The 16,841-nt window shown below is 35.6% G+C and overlaps 1 protein-coding gene across 1 annotated transcript in view; it reads left to right on the top strand.

Moving 5' to 3' along the window:
* The first annotated feature begins 765 nt into the window (after positions 1 to 765).
* The window catches only part of LOC150080513 (pyruvate dehydrogenase (acetyl-transferring) kinase, mitochondrial-like), a 111,950-nt gene continuing 95,874 nt past the window's right edge, over positions 766 to 16,841 (top strand). Inside the window, exon 1 of the mRNA XM_090381932.1 lies at positions 766 to 923. Coding sequence (XP_090238058.1) covers positions 812 to 923 — 112 coding nt within the window. The 5' untranslated portion in view covers positions 766 to 811. The remainder of the gene's footprint in view (positions 924 to 16,841) is intronic.

Below are 16,841 nucleotides of genomic sequence, written 5' to 3'. Positions count from 1 at the left end.
GAAATGGCAGAGAAACATAATGTGAAAGCATGTCTTTTATATATTTCTTAGGAACTAAAATAAAATTTTGTTTGCTGTGTAGGAAGAAGTTCTCATTTAGTTACTTATGATAGTCAACATAACACAATGTTAAGTATTCATTAGAAAACAGAGCTGGATATCATATATATATATATATGATTTTCGCTAGCAATAAATGTCTCTCTCTCTCTCTACTAATAACTATATATGCCTTTGCAATAAAAGAAAAGAAAAGAAAAGAGCATAGAAATCTAGGAATTTCTTATTATTAAATGCACTGGTAGAGTCAACGTTAAGCGTATTATTTTATAAATTTTAAATGGAAAATGGTCTATTGACCATATTGAGGATGGGACTTTATTATTATAATACTGTATATGATAATAGAATGTGAAATTCTATTTTTTTGTTTATAGTTAGGACTGAATATTCATGTCTAAATAGCATATATTACTATATATCATATATGATAGTAATTGTCTCTCTGTTGCACAATATTGATAGTTATGATCTCACATCTTTGTTTGCGAGTACCAAGTAAGATATCGTATGATAAGTCTGTAGAATTTATTCTTTCAAAGTCCGAGTGACACATTTGTCAGAAAAACATGTACTTAAAAAATTGTTTATAGGTAGCGCTACTGGTTCGCTTACGTAAAGCAAACTTTTACTGACGTCTACGTGACGAGCTAGCTATAGTTGAGAGCATTGATAAAAGTAAATGAGGGTTTAGGAGTCGTTGAACAAGTGTTTTTTTTACCGTATTGTGGTTCCGTTATACATTTACGAAATGGGTAAGATGAAAGCTCTGTTTACAGTAACCAGAGATACAGCAAAATTATTGGATTATTATTCGCAATTCAATCCATCGCCTCTTTCCATAAAACAGTTGTTTGATTTTGGTAAGTATTACTAAATGTAGGAAAGTGTCATAAATTTAAAGGATAAATTGCTTCACATATGGCAGTTTTTGCAGGATTATCGAAGTTAAACTGTTTATTTTGAATATGTAAAGTAAGGTTTATGATGTTTATAAAGTTCTGTAATGGCCATTTCATTTTCGTAGTTGCCATAGACATATAGTGATGGATACCCTTGAATACTTTGTTGAAGCTATCACGATAGATAGAAATTTGATATCTTCATATATAACAGTAATGTCAACAAAAAAAAAAAAAAAAAAAATATATATATATATATATATATATAAATAAAATAATAATAAATAAAAATAAGGTTATGAGATCAGGTAGCAGAATTAATAAGAACCCCTGTGTTTGTAATTAAATATCAGATGATTAAGTTTCGATTATTTTAGAATAATTTTTTTCCCATTCATGTCTTGTTTGAACCATTTTTGATTACATAATTCTTTAATAATAATAAACTTTTGTAACTAAATATGCATCCTCTTAGAAAAGCAGTTTTATTATAAGGAGACATCCTTCTTTGTACATCCACAAAATACCTTATATAACAGCCACTTTCAAATAAACTGTTGTTTACCCATTATGGGATATAATCGGGGGTGCTTATTTAGGTTTAAAATTACTGCAAGCTGTTTGGTAGTAATGATAATTTTTAAAAAAATGGCCTTAGGATAATAATAATCATCACTGATGTTTTAATAGGAGAATCAGGAAATGGGTTACATACCTAATTTTTATTTTTCCCCAGTACATTTCGTTTATGTTTTCCAAAATGAAAGATAACGTGGGTAAAACCGGAATTGTTTCCCCCCCCCCCCAAGTCATCCAAGTAACAGTCTAACCCTTCCTTAAATTTACGTTAGCTATAAAAGATTAGGTGTTAATTTGTTTCAACTATTATCCATCCTTTGATTAAAAGAATTTTCTCATATCAAATATCTAGCTATTCTGCCTTAATTTAAGTACATCTATTTTGTGCCCCCAGAAAGGTATCACAAAACAGATGTACTTAAAAAAGAAGAATAAAGATATCTCGGTTATTTAGTTTACTTAAGATTTTCAACACCTTAAATATCACAATCAAGTCACCATAACATCTGATCTCAAGGCTTTTCTATCCAACCCACAAAACTAGGACCCTCTGGGAATTTCTTATATCAATAAACGGGCTTGTTGCTGTTTGCCAAACCTTTTCCAACAGATCCAAATCCATACTGAAATAGGGATTCAATTCCCAACCTGTATGCAGTACTGTTGTTGTTCTTGCTGTTATTTGGTTTTTAGGAGCATTAGCAACTAAGGCCATATTGCTCCAGGGATATGTGGTGGTCGTTCCCTGACCTTTCTGCATCCTCCGTATTTGGTGGTCACGGGCTCGAACCTCAGGTATGCAGTACTCAAGATGTTGCTTAACCAAGGCTGTATAAAATGGAATGATTACCCCTTTATTCCAATTAGCAGTCTTCTTGCACACGATAGATAAAACATCATGCATATTCTAACATTGTGTCTGCACTGCTTAGAGAAGCTCACATTGGATTGCACAATTAGTTTTCTTTTTCATTCCTGTCTTAAGTTTGTTGCTTTCCAAGTACAAAATAATCAAGGATTATTATTACCCAAATGTTGAGTCTTGCATATGACAATGTTTAATATCATTTCTTTCAGAGAAGTTGAATAATTTATCTCGGTTTTGTTGAAGCAGCATACCTAGTTATTATTATTTACCACCCTTTCAACCTTTGTATTATCAGTGAACTTTGTCAAACTTCTTATACTTTCTTCAGGGTTATTAACAAATATCAAAAGCAAAAGGACCCTGATACAGAATCATATAAAATTCCACTTGAGAACCCAGTCCACTCAGAACAATACCATTTATAACCATTCTCTGTTTTCTTTCATTTAAGTAATTTATCTACTGAAGTACCTTGCCACCAGTAGCACATTATTCTAGTTTCAATGTTGTTGCCCTTCTCTTCTTAGTTTACCCCTCTCTTCTGTATGTAAAATAATTTGTAAACATTTCTATTGTAATGTGCAGTTTTTGATTATGAGTAATTTTGTATACTGAATTTCATATCAAAGATTTATCCATAAGTGAAGAGCTGGTTGCGATGTCTTAAGCTTTCTTTTAATTATATACTGATAATAGGTGTTACATCATACAGGATGTGTCTATAAAGTTCAGGACTTACTAGAATGAAATTATTTATTTATGCGTATGTGTGCGTAATTTGAAAATATATAATTTTCACAAAAAGCAATCTGACTAATCAGAAATGATTAATGATCAAGTGGCTCTGAGTTCTTTTATCCTCAGCTTACAGGAATTATTTGCTACCAGGTGCAATGAGACATTTTTGGGCTGAACTCCAGATTATGGGTACACCTTGTCACCGTGTTGTGGGCATGACCAAATTTGGGATGGATTCAAGCAAAAGAAGCCACTTCCTCCAGAGGTGTACCCATAATCTTGAGTATAGCTTGTTACTAACCTTGAGAAAGGCTTTTTCTTCCATAAAGTCTTTGAAGGATTTTTCATGTATCCATACCAAAATGTGGTATTTTATTATGTAATGGTTAAAATCACTTGTTTTCCTACCATGTTCAGCACTTCTTAATGTGGCATCGCAACGTAACTGGGAATGACACATTAGTTTAAATAAATTTTTTCCTCTCCTATTATTCATTTGCCTTCTTACTTCAATTTAGCCAGCTATACTTTAGATATCTAAAAGAGTCTAAAAGTATAGATATCTATACTTTAGATATCCAAAGAAAGTTAGAGATTTTGCTTAGTACTTATTACCTCATAGTTAAAATTTTTGGCTTCTTTGTCATCTGTGTAATTGAAATTATCCTTGACTGTCACCCATTACATTACATTACCAACAAACTTTTACATCTGAATTATTTTAAAAGTTTGTAGGTAGTGTTAATAGGTAACAGTTAGAGATTTCAATTACTAGATAGCAGTGAACATGGCGCCTCCGTAGCCAGGTGGGAAGGAGCAGCAGTGTGTAGCACACGCGCTTCTTGATTAGATCGGGGTTCGAGCCCATCACCACCAAATACGGAGCATGCGGAAAGGTCAGGGAATGACCACCGCATATTCCCGGAGCAATATGGCCTTAGTTGCTAATGCTCCTAAAAACCAAATAACAAACAAACAACAGCAGTGAAGATTAACATTATACTAAGAAGTAATTCTAAACAATTGGTATCATTGAAGATGGAATGCTTATGACTTGGTACAGTACTTATTACTCTCAAAAAAGAAATGGCAATCTTAACAGCATTAAATTTTCTTTCCCCCCACCAACTACTGATTTGTACTGATTTGATTTGAGTCTTTATAATAAGCAACAGTTCTATTGCCCAACATAAAAATTCAATAATTAGTATGTAGGAGTGCAGCCCTAAGTATGTGGTAAACATCACATATGGACTAAATATGGCATTGAGCCAAATAGAAAATGAGTACCATAAAGGAAAGTTTCAACGAACTTCAAAGAGAGTTCAAGTGTGAAACTGCTCAGCAAATGGGTAGGCCCTTGAAAGTCAGTCTCATGAGACTAAATGAAAGGTCCTGTGAGTGTCTTGCATTGTGTGCCATAAACTGGTTTTTGGTTCATCCTACAATGCCAGTTATGCTTATCAAAAATGGTCCACTGGACACTCATCCTTTTATTTGGACTTTTCATCCATTTAAAGTTTGAAAATAGGTTGAGGTTGTTTGGCCCCAAGCCCTCTAATCATTTGCTTTACTGGATGAGACCAATGCCGACCGGGCTAGCCAGGTGGGTAAAGTGCCTGCCTGGCAACCCAACGGTCGCGGGTTCGAATCCCACCTCGGGCTTGGATCAATGTACTGCAAAAAACTTGGGAGGTGCACTATGGCCACAGAAGCCGATGCGCCAACAACTACCAAAAAAAAAAAAAAAAAAAAATGAGACCAATTCCCTCAAAAGAAAGCTGGTTTCTCTCATCCTGAGAGAAACCACTTGATTAGATAACCAGTTTTGTTAAAATTTAGAAATTTAATATTTGTCCATCAGAAACATTGCTGTCCAGTTCCGAATTTCATTAATGATTATAAATTCAACTTTTCAAAATCAAATTGTCTTCACGTGTCTTCAGACTGTAAAATATCAGACTTAACAATCAAAATTTTATTATTCTGAATAATTAAATTTTCACCATTAACAAGTGGTACATGCAATCTGAAATAGATGAAATGCAACTTCATAATTGGTTATATGACCAACATATAACCAGTAGTCTTTTTTTTTTTTTTTTTTTTTTCTTTTTTTTTTTTGTTTGTTTAAAAGTAATGCAACAATGATTTTTATAATTAGTATATGAAGATTTTCAGCCTGTATACATTACTTGTATTTGATTTTTCTTCAGTTAGCTGAGTTGCATCTCATAGTATAGCAAAGCATTTATATAGTTAGTAGTAGCAGGCAGTTAACACTTCGTGGAATTGAGGTGCTTATGATTTTTAACTTTGAGAATAAACATACCTTTATTTGGTATATGTCATTAAACTTAATTTCTTTCAAAGTACTAGCTGCTTCTTGTGAAGCAGCGCACTTTAACCAACAGTGCTGCAAGTATCAAAAGCAGTTCTGAAACTGTTCTTTTGAACAACCTGGCTTCTTTAAACATTCGAAATTATATGTTGTGTTCAAATCCACATAATGCCACAAAAATATACAGCTTGCTATTAGCTGAGTGCTTCAGTATGGCTGTTCCAATTTAAATCAATATTGTATTGGAAAATATTTTTTCTTAAGTTTTCTGCATAGGAAAAGAATACCAAATCTGGTGAATGAAGTGAACAATCATATTGGTCCTTTTAGCCCCAAACTCATCCATTTCATAGTCTAGTCATGATAAATAATCCATTCAGTTGGCTTGTCCTTTAAAGTTAAACAGAATCTCTTAATCTGTTCAGAATTTACAAGTAATAAATGATTAATTGATTCTATGGCAAGAGTAAATTCTGGATGAACATTTCCTTTTGATATCAACACAAAAAATTCATCACTTCTGATTTTAATATTTTATGCTTTCTTCTTCTTATCAGAAATATTGGGACACACAGTAGGCACTAAAAACACTGTTTTTATTACAGTGGAGTTGTTACCTTATAAAAATTTTATAACCTTTAGTCTTCACTATATCAGATAAATTACTAGGCAGACTTTCCACCAGTCTTTGACAAATATTATTGGAAATAATTTTACATTCCTTGTATAGGAAATCTTTTTAATGCCACTTGCAAAGTCTTCATAATTGATTTTGCACATGGCTTTTCTTATTAGTATTAATAAAGGCAAATTGATGCATGGAAGCCAGGTTCAGCTTTAGTCATAAAAAAATAAAAATAAATAATCCCCACCTAGTTTCATGCAGGTATCTATCCAACCATTTCTTAAATTTATATAAGCTTTCTACTTTTACAAGATTAATGATGAATTCATCCTGCACATGCTTAACCCTCCACTACTTGTTCATGTCATAAATGGAACAAATACACTGACATGGCATCTGCAAAACACCTTTGTTTTAATTTTAAAAAATTAATTATAGTTTTTTTTATTGAATTAAAGTGTTTTATTAATTATGATTTGTTAAACCTTCAAAATATTAAACAAAAAATAAAACAAACCACAAAAAAATAATAATAACTAACACCGAGCTGGAGGATATCATGAGAAAGACCAAGAGCTGCCAACACCACCTGAAGTCAGCTGTGGAGAGACTGACAATAGCTAGGAAAGAAGGAGCCTAATAGACTTTGTTGAGCAACAGAAAACAGTGATTGATAACCTGAAAGGATTACTTCCAGAAACACACAGCGGCACTCTACCAGGCCACAAGGAAGATAACAAGTGATATAACCCACTGAACCTAAGAGAGGAATCCCATCCCACCCAGACGGCACAAACAAAGCTAGAAAGATGAGCAAAGAAAGCACTCCATGGCAGACACTACAATGACCTCCATTAAGATCGCATAGATAAAATTGCTTCCAATGCATGGCTCACGAGTGGGACACCCTTCCCTAAGACTGAAGGATTCATGCTCGCCACCCAAGACTAGATAAACACCAGAAACTATAGGAAATACATCACCAAGGCGCCTGGAGTGTCAGATGATACATGTTGATAATACCACCTGGCCTCAGAATCGATCACACACACTGCAGGATGCAAGGTGATCACCCACTGCAGGACGGAAGCCTCAACAATTCATGTTGAGCGAAATGGACCATAATCTTCCACTCTGGTCCAGTGCGGGTTGACAGGTTGACCGTATTTAGCAGTCAGGGGCTTGAACCCTGGTCTACTCAAAGAGCGTGTGCTACTGCACTGACACTCAGCTACAGAGGCCGGTCTGTGTATTTGGTAGCAGTACCTGTCATAAGGTGGAACCCCCAATCAGGAAGAAAATAATATAAGAGCAACAACAATAATAATAATGAAAGATTACCTGATCGACATAGCAGTTCCTAACACCAGCAACCGCCAGGAAATACTCAGACCTAAGACAGGAAGTCAAAGATATGTGGCATAAAGAACAAGTAATGACCATCCTAATCACTGTGTCAACTACTGGAAATGGTGCCAAAGAGCCTCCATAAGAACCTAACAGCAATAGGCCTCCCAAAGAACATTTATCTGGAACTCCTGAAAACCTGTAGGATAGTAAGAGTTCCTGGGCAAACAGTAATAATAACAACATGTAATAATAGCAACTGGACACAACTAACCAACCCTGCACGTGGGTACCAGTGCTCATCATGGGGCAGAAAAGCTAGGTGAACAAAAGCTAGATGCTTTTGTTCACCTGGCATCTGTTAATTGCCAAACAAATTTCTCATAATTTGTTTGAATGCTGTATAATCATTTAGAGAATATAGGTAGGGAAGGGTACTTAGGAGGATTTGATTCTGTTTCCAAATTAAAAAAAAAAAACAAAAATAGTGGCATCTGTCAGACACCACATTAGCAGCAGAGAATTAATGCAGTCAAGGTCAGAGCTCTGACCTGGTCATTCCAGTGATAACATAAAACCAGGTCATCATGTATTTTTTTAACAGGGAGCATTGTCTTATTGGAACATGCTTGGCTTTTGATAATAATATTCCATCAGGCACAGGAAGTACAGAATTATTTAGAATATCACTGTTACTATTAATTTACAGTCTATAAAAATGAGTGGTCCAAAATATGAAAAGATCTCCACACTATCATACTTCTACCACTTCACTTTATAGTTGGAATAATGTGCAAAATGGTTACTCTATGTGGAAGCATTCTTCTGGCTGTCACTAAACTGTAAATCTTCCATAAGATTGAAACTATGTATACTGTGGTTCATGACTCAAAATAATGCATTCCCATTCTTCTCTAATTGTCAGTTTTTGTGAGCATGGCACTATTATAGCTGACACTGAGCATTGACTTGTGAATATAGGTTTGTGTATCACAACTTGAAAATGATGATCCTGGGCATCTGGATGGTCAGGAGAACATGTGCAAGACATGTTTGCTATTGTTACCACTCACTCTCTCTCTCTCAATATTTTGTTACATGAGTAGTTCTCCAATATAATTGGGCAGACCAAGATAGGTACAGACTACAAATTTGAGCCAACCAAGCATATAAATGTTAGCTAAATGGGCCACACACACTTATGTGAGCTACATCCCAACAATTTCAGTGGGAAAGAAGAGGAGGTACCTGATCTTGTAGCTAATGTAAAACTTTTTCAGGTCACGTGATATATTTTTTGGGGGGTGAGCACAGCCCATTGTGGCAGTGAAACACTTCACTGTGAAAAAAAACTGAAAGAGTTGGTGGATCAAGATATTGAATGGATAGCATTAGACACATTCAAACTCACTGTGAGGATATTTTTCATTGATGATGGGATAAAACTTAACTAATTTCAACTTTTGTAATAGCAAGGCAGATGGTATATATACAGAGGTCAGCAAAATTTTCCTTATTTACATGCAGAAACTTGCCCATAGCTTCTAGACTTATCCTGACAGGAATATGGGAATTTTTGTGACATCTATTGGAATATTACCTCTTTTCTACCATAAAAAGTTGCTTTATTCCAGTATCACTGAAGAAGGCATACCTTCTCCAGGAGAGGTTGAACATGTTTGATGCTATCCATTCACCCATTTGTACTTTGCTGAAAGCAAATTAAAAAGTTATGACAGCAATGTTTTATGCAGAATATAAAAAAATTGTGTATAGTATAACATACAGAAATGTGATATATTATATATCATTTAATACTCACTGCCCTACAAACTAATACCTCTACTTGCAAGTTAAAACAAATATTTTCAGAGAGAGAGAGAGAAAATAAAAGAAATAATAAAAAAAAAGTGTTCCCCATAAAGAATTCAGAATACGAAATTGGAATTTATATCGATACTTCTTTTGCCGTTTGTTAGCAGATATTTTCATCTTGCTTTTCTGTCTTGCGGTTTTTAAAAGTTTGAAACTACAGCTCATGAATTTCAAATAAACACGCCTATTACCACCATATAATACCGTGTATATCATTAACCTATTTTCCTTGCTGCTGGAGATGTCTCTGAGTGGAGTATGCTCATCCCAGCAGTCGACTTATGTTGTACAGTACATACTTGACAATAACCCACGAATGTTATTTATTTTATTTTTTTTAACAATTTTTGGCTTTGCAGTTCCCGAAATTTACGCTGGGGAAAGGTAATCGTCATGGAATCCAGAATTTGTTATAACTTTCCGATATCTCAGCAGAACAATGGTGAGCAGAGAAAAAATTCCACGTTAGTAGTTTTTTTGCGAGCGTCAACACGACATATGACATTACAATTATAATACAGTATTAAAAAAAAAGTTTTGGGATCGTATTAGCTACTTTAACCTCACCCCTTCCCATCCGGGTGTACCTATGCAGCAGCATTAATCAGTCCTGTGATTTAATAACAGTTCGTTCGAATGTAGACATTGAGACTATTTGTTTAAAGTTTTAATAAGTAATGATGCATTTTAAACATTTTCTTTACTGATTCATAATTATAGACAAAATTGGAATATTAATGAAATGTCTTGTGGCTAATATGTTGTCCTTGAAAACGATTCCGAAGTACGAATGAGGTTAACGAATGGTTGGAGGGGCGGCGCATTTCAGTGCATGCAATTGGTGTAATTCTGGAGGCTTTGTCTGGGGGTGTGTGTATGTTGAAATACCGATTAGTCCTATGCCAGACGAGTAGACAGCGCGTGACTTGACTTGTATTAAGTAGCTGGCTAGCTTTTCTCCTTTTGCGTCATTCGACCTTGTATTGATCAACAGAATTTGAAGTGATAACTGATAAGCGCATTTACGTTCAAAATGTGCGAAGCTTTCAAAGAAAACTTGCAATAGTCGCCGAAGCAGAGATTGACGAGAGAGGCTCGCCTTCCCTAGGAGGGCCGAGAAAATTTTCCAAATTGAATTTTCTGATTGTATTCATTTACAAAATATGAAGCTAAAATAGGAAAGTGAGATGACCAGCCAGAATTGGAAAGGAGGTGACTGTACAAACAAGTTAAGAACCCCTGCTGTATTTTACTATTTTTTTTTTTCCCCTGCGCAAGTTTTTAGCTGATTCATAGGGATCACTTACACATTACGTGACATCGTCTTCTCCAACCCATAATACTTCTTAAGACAGACTTCGGTTTTGGTATTTCTCTCCTTTGCATAATGAAGTACGGTATCTCTCTGAAAGTAATTTTTTTTTTATCGAAAATTTGATAAAATTGGGAAATTAATTCCGGTATTAACTAAATCTTAGGGGGGGGATGTATGGAAAATTAAAACGAACATTGCTAGGGTTGCCATGTATCCGGTTTTGACTTGGACAGTCCGGTATTTGCTCAATTCATTTTTATAAATTTTGCAACCAGTGTTGCTGTTTAGGTAGAATGGTATTCTGAATCTATTTCCACATAGCTAGACTAATAAAGTTTCAACTCTTTCAAACAAAATGTTCAGTTTCTTTGGACAGATAAACATAAATTTTTACATTTAATCCGTGCAAAATAACTTGATTTAATTTTTCATTTGTTGGATACGAAAGATGTATTACTATTAGCCATCTGTTTCAAGGAAGCCACAGGCTTTTGCTACCATTGTTTAGATCGAACTGTATTCTGAATCTTTATTAACCAGAATAGTAAACCATAGTCAGAATAATAAAGTTTCAGTTCTTTCAATGAAACGTTCAATTTAAACATTGAACATTTCATTAAAAGAGTTTTTTTTTCTGAACAGATAAAGATAAGTTTCTACATTTAATCTGAACAAAGTAACTTTGTTTTATTTATTTCTCTTTTTTTTTCAGTTGTTGGATACAAAAGATGCATTAGTGTCAGGGCTGTGCCAAGCCATTTTAGTACCTGAGGCAAGAATGAAAAATTGCACCCTACTATCAATGTTGGCAATTATTTAATCTTTCCTTTGGTGCCCCTTTCAGCTTTTAAACTGAGGCAAGAGCCTTGTTTGCCTTGCCGTGCTGTGGGTGAGCCTCGTTTCCCCACCCACAGCATGGCTCTGAGTGTTAGCCATCTATTGCATGGAAGCCACAGGCTTTTGTTGTACTAGTAAAAAAAAAAAAAAAAAAGAAAGAAAGAAATAACTAAATAAAATATATAAAAATAAATTAACTTGTATGTTTCACTCCACATGTAGGTAACTATTCCAGTAATTAACTACTCCCTGGGCAAAAGAAAACTTCATACAGTACAGCTTAAATCTCTTTCCCTGTTATTTAAATTTATGGACTCTGGTTCTAGAATCATTTAAAAATTAATAAAGATGGAAATTTCACCTTCGTTCATTTTTGTCTCTCCTCTCACAGCTGTATAGGCTTAAGGCGCCTGGTTGTCAAGCACTGTAACCCACATATTCAAAGTCTTTCTTCATATGGCTGCACACACATAGGCATCTCCTGTGGCTATGTCCTGCCAAAGTCAGGTCTTCAAATAATGCTAAAAAGCAGTGCAAACAACGATAAAACCCCCAGAGGCAGTATGAACAATGTAAAACTTGTTCCTGACAGGCCCCCTCTTCCCCAAGCCAAAGCATTCTCACTGCTCTGAGATCTTTACATTCTTGCTGTACTCAGAGCCATGATTTTATTTAAATTTAACAAATAACCACCATACTATCACCATAATTATGAAAGATACGCAAGTATAATAATAACACTACACTATTTCTGGATCCTATAGCAAGTATATTACACATTAACATCGACCTGGTTTTTGTGATGTCAGTGTGTAAATGTTTTTCTATTTATTCATGATAAAGTTAGCCACCATATTAATTTAGCAAATATTAACTTTAATTAGGTATGTTTTCTTAAGGAAATCTGTGACAAGAGTGCTGTTTTTTTTTTTTTTTTTTTTATATATCTATTTTTTTAAGGTGTGTGGAGGGAGGTATTGGACAAACTCGGGGAGGGAAATGTGGCCACCTTAGTCATACAAAATATAGAAAAGATGCAATTGCAATGCTGCATACCCTTTAACCAAATTTGATATTTATATTGTTAATGAGTTAAATGTACAGTAAACCCTCATTAAACCTGACTAATGGGGGCTGAGAGGTGTCCGTTTTAATGAAAGTCCGGATTATATGAAATACACTTTGTAATGTGGGTAAAGCTTATTTAAACAGCATAATGTATGTGGATAACGGTAAAAATATGTATGTACATAGTAAATATATGTATGTATGTATGTATGTATGTATTTACGTTAAAAATACATAATGTCCATAATCACTTAGAACATGATTACACTGGTTTGAAAAAATTACTTATTTTTTTTGTGATTGTTTACAGTTTATTTCCTTTACTACCGTGTCTTAAGTGTTCATAATAGGCAGATACGTTTTCCTTTTGTTAATTGTTCAACGTACTGAATTACGAAGTTCAAGTGGTCTTTCACTTTGCTTACCTTAATTTTTGGCTGAGAGTTGTTGCTCACTTCTTCCTTGTCTGAACTTTCTTCTGCTCCCATTACATTATCTGCGATCTCTTTGGTCATGATGTGGTAGCCAGGATCATCATCTTCTTCCATTCATGACTCTATCTCCTCTAAGGACAGCTTTTTCCCCTCCTCGTTGTAGAGTCTCAGGAATGTCTTCTGTTTCACAACCATCTGTTTCTGGATTAGCCTCTTCATCTAAGAGAAGTTTTTTCCATGATTTCTTTTGCAGCATCAGCAAAGTTGTAAATCGTAGATCTTACGTTGTACGACTTTAAATTTTTCAATGTCTGTTGTCCTCTTCTGTCTTCTTCATCAATTAGTGGCTCCTCAACTTCTAGGACTTCACTCAAAAACTTCTTTCTGTAGAGCTGCTTTGCCATGTAGTTACCCCTTAGTGCTTGGTCCATAGGCTGGAAATCAGATGTCGTGTTTGGTGGTAGGAACATGCACTTAATCTTCTTATCTCGACTGAAGAGTTTGTCAACATCAGGGCGGGTTGGTGCGTTATCTAGCAAAACCAAGGCCTTTACTTTGTCTTCTGGGATTTTCAAATCTTCGATTTGATGTCTTCTGATTTCTGGCACAGATTTCTTGTGGAACCAATCCATTGTTATTTCCATGGTAAACCATGCATTTCAGGAATTGTAGTAGTGTACCAGTAGATCGTCCATTACTACAATGTATTTTAGGGCACGTGGTTTTTTGCTTTTCCCAATGATGACAGTTTTTAACATATGGCTTCCATCGGCATTTGCACACAGCAATGCTGAAACACGTTCCTTGCTTATTTTTCTTCCAGGCATAATATTCTCAGTCTTTGACGCTTGTGTGTTTTCAGGCAGAGCTCTCCAAAACAGTCCCGTCTCATAAAAGTTGTACACCTGGTTCAATTGATAACCCTCCTTTGAATAAAATCATTCAGTTGTTTTCTGAAAGGCTCAACAGCTTCAAAATCAGCACTAAGAATTTCCCTACACAGTTTCTTGTTTGAAATGTTATGCTGTCTTCTAAATCTAAAAAGCCAACCCGAGCTTGCTTTTAAATTGTTCAATTCCTAACTGTTTAGCCAGTCTCTCCACTGCTGCTTGAATTTCTATTCCTCTCACAGCCAAACCAGAAGAATGAAGTTAGGAAAACCATTTGTACACAGCATCATTTAATGCTTTATCAGTAGGCATCCGCTTTCGTTTAATTTTACTTTTTTCTTTCTCCACGTTAAACTTGAGAACAAAATTACGAATTTCACTTTTTTCTTTTAATGTGTGACACGGTTTGTTTTGCGCTGCTCTACTCAAGATAGATGCTGGACACTGAAGCTCCTTTTTCAAGTTTTTCTATCACCGATATTTCACCGTGAAGAGAAAGCATTTTATGCTTCTGTTCTACACTAGGCTTACTTAAAGACATTGTTTAACTGCACAGCACAAACAACAAAGGATGTAAGCACTTAACTGCGAGCAAACAACTGTCTGAACCACAGCCAGGAACCAGGTTGTTTGTGCAGTGTGAGTCATCATAGCCAAATAATCTTGGACACAATACATATGACCTTTTGAGCCCGATCATCATTTGATTTTTACACTTAAATTTTTTTTAGGGCTGTTTGGATTAAGCGATGTACATATTATCGGGGTCTGGATTAATGAGGGTTTACTGTATTTTTATACCGATACATTTCTGATTTATCTGTGTGTGATTAACAATACCACCCCACCTCTTCTACTCCTCAGCTCTTCTACATTAGAGTAGCTTTTAAAGTGGGTATCACAATAACATTGGTGCCATGTTGTGTCTCAATGAGTCATCAAATTTTGGCATCATATCAACATTGTTTCTGATTTCTATCAGAATTCAATAATTCTATATTGGTGGGATATCAGAGACGTGGTGTCACACAGATATAAGGAATGAAAAACTGGAATTTGGGGAGTACAGAAAGAATAGACAGGACAGGATAGGAAGGGAGGAGGGGTTATGCTATTAGTTAAGAAACACAAAATCCAAGGAAGTGAAGCCAGTCCAGTCGACATCGCTGGACAGTGCAGTGTTGAGTCAGTTTGGTGTGACATAAGCATTGGGAGATCAAAATTGAGAGTAGGAGTAACTGTACAGGGAAATAGTGGGCCAGTAAATCAGAGTGTCTTATAATGGGGGATTTATTAATCTTGGAAGCTACTAGGCTTTACATACCAACTAAGAAATATTGTTCAACGTTTAGGCCTAAATGGATGTCAGATGAACTAATGAGACATATGGCAGAGAATAAAAATGCATGGGATACATATAAATTAATGGGTGACATGAAAGCCTATGATAGATATAAGCTGGTCTGTAACCAAGTCACAAAGGAGATTTAGGCAGGCAACGGCAGATAATGAGAAATCTTTGACAAAGGATGCAAAGAAAAATAGCAAAGAGTTCTTTACCTATGTAAACTCTAGAAGGAAACGGATGAATCAGATTGGTCCACTGGATATTGATGGTTCAACCGTTGATCAACTGCTCAGGTGGCTAACAAACTGAATGAGTATTTTGCATCTACATTCACACGTGAGGAGTGATTCAGGAAGGGAAATGCTAGAGCATTAGTATTAGTAGAGGCATATGATGCAAGAAAGCAAACTTATGCAGTATCAGCCAAAAAAAAAAAAAAAACTTCCATTTCACCCCTCTGTTCGTTCGAAATACCTGTCCAGCCGAGCCTTAAATTTATTTAGGCTATCAACTTCCACAAGGGATGGAAGTCTGTTCCACCAACCAACTACTGGCTGGCTAAAGGCAAATTTCCACACATCTGTCTTTCCTCAATCTGAATTTATGCCCTCTCAGGTGACTATTCTGAGGAAGAGTTCCATCTGCATTGAGCATGCTCAAACCATTCAAGTCTTTATACACCTCTATCAGATCACCTTGCCAGTGCCTAGTCTCCAGACACTATAATTTGCAAAACTTAAGCCTTTCTTCATAAGAGCAACCCTTTGTTCCATTCACTAATCTTGTTGCCCTTCTCTGTACTCGTTCCAGCAGCTCTACGTCCTTCTTGAAATGAGGCCTCAAGACATGTATACAGTACTCAAGGTGTGGCCTGACCATTGCCTTATACAAGGGGATATTCACCTCCTTATCCCTGCTAGAAAAATTCCTGTATATCATTGACAAGACACCATAAGCTACTCTTACAGCCCATCTGCACAGAGAACTTCATATCTGCCTGCACAATTACCCACATGTCCTTTTCATTCTCTACCACTGTCAGTGTAGTACCACAGAGTTGATACATTGCTCTGGGGGTTGCTGTTTCCCATATGCAGTACTTTATATTTGTCAGTGTTAAACTTCATTTGCCAGGTCTCAGCCCATCCTCTCAACCTTACCAGATCCTTGCAACAGCATAGCATCAGTAGTGTCTTTACAACCCTGCCAACCTTTGTATCGTCTGCCAACTTGGACGTTAAGCTTGATATACCATCATCAGTATCATTTATAAATTCAGAAAACAATAATGGACCCAAAACTGAAACCTGAGGGACTCCAATAATAACATTAGTCCACGATGAGCAGTGTCCATTGATTACCACTCTCTGTCTTCTCCCCCTCAACCATCCATTTATCCATAGCAGCAATTTGCCTTCAATGCCACACTGCTCCAATTTGTGCAGCAGTCTTCCATGTGCAACAGTATCAAAAGCCTTCCTAAGATCCAAATATATAATATGAAAGTTATTACCTGCATCCACTTCTTTTGTGACTGCATCATAGTATCCAATCAAATTTGTCAGGCAAGACTTTCTCTTAACAAAACCATGCTGTGTCCGAGCTATAACTGAA

The sequence above is a fragment of the Mastigoproctus giganteus genome, chromosome 9 (genome assembly GCF_048544385.1).
Source record: "Mastigoproctus giganteus isolate SK-2022 chromosome 9, ASM4854438v1, whole genome shotgun sequence".
In the NCBI taxonomy this organism is placed as follows: Eukaryota; Metazoa; Arthropoda; class Arachnida; order Uropygi; family Thelyphonidae; genus Mastigoproctus; species Mastigoproctus giganteus.
Note: the sequence above shows the minus strand (reverse complement) of the source record. Positions and strands in the feature narration are given on the sequence as shown.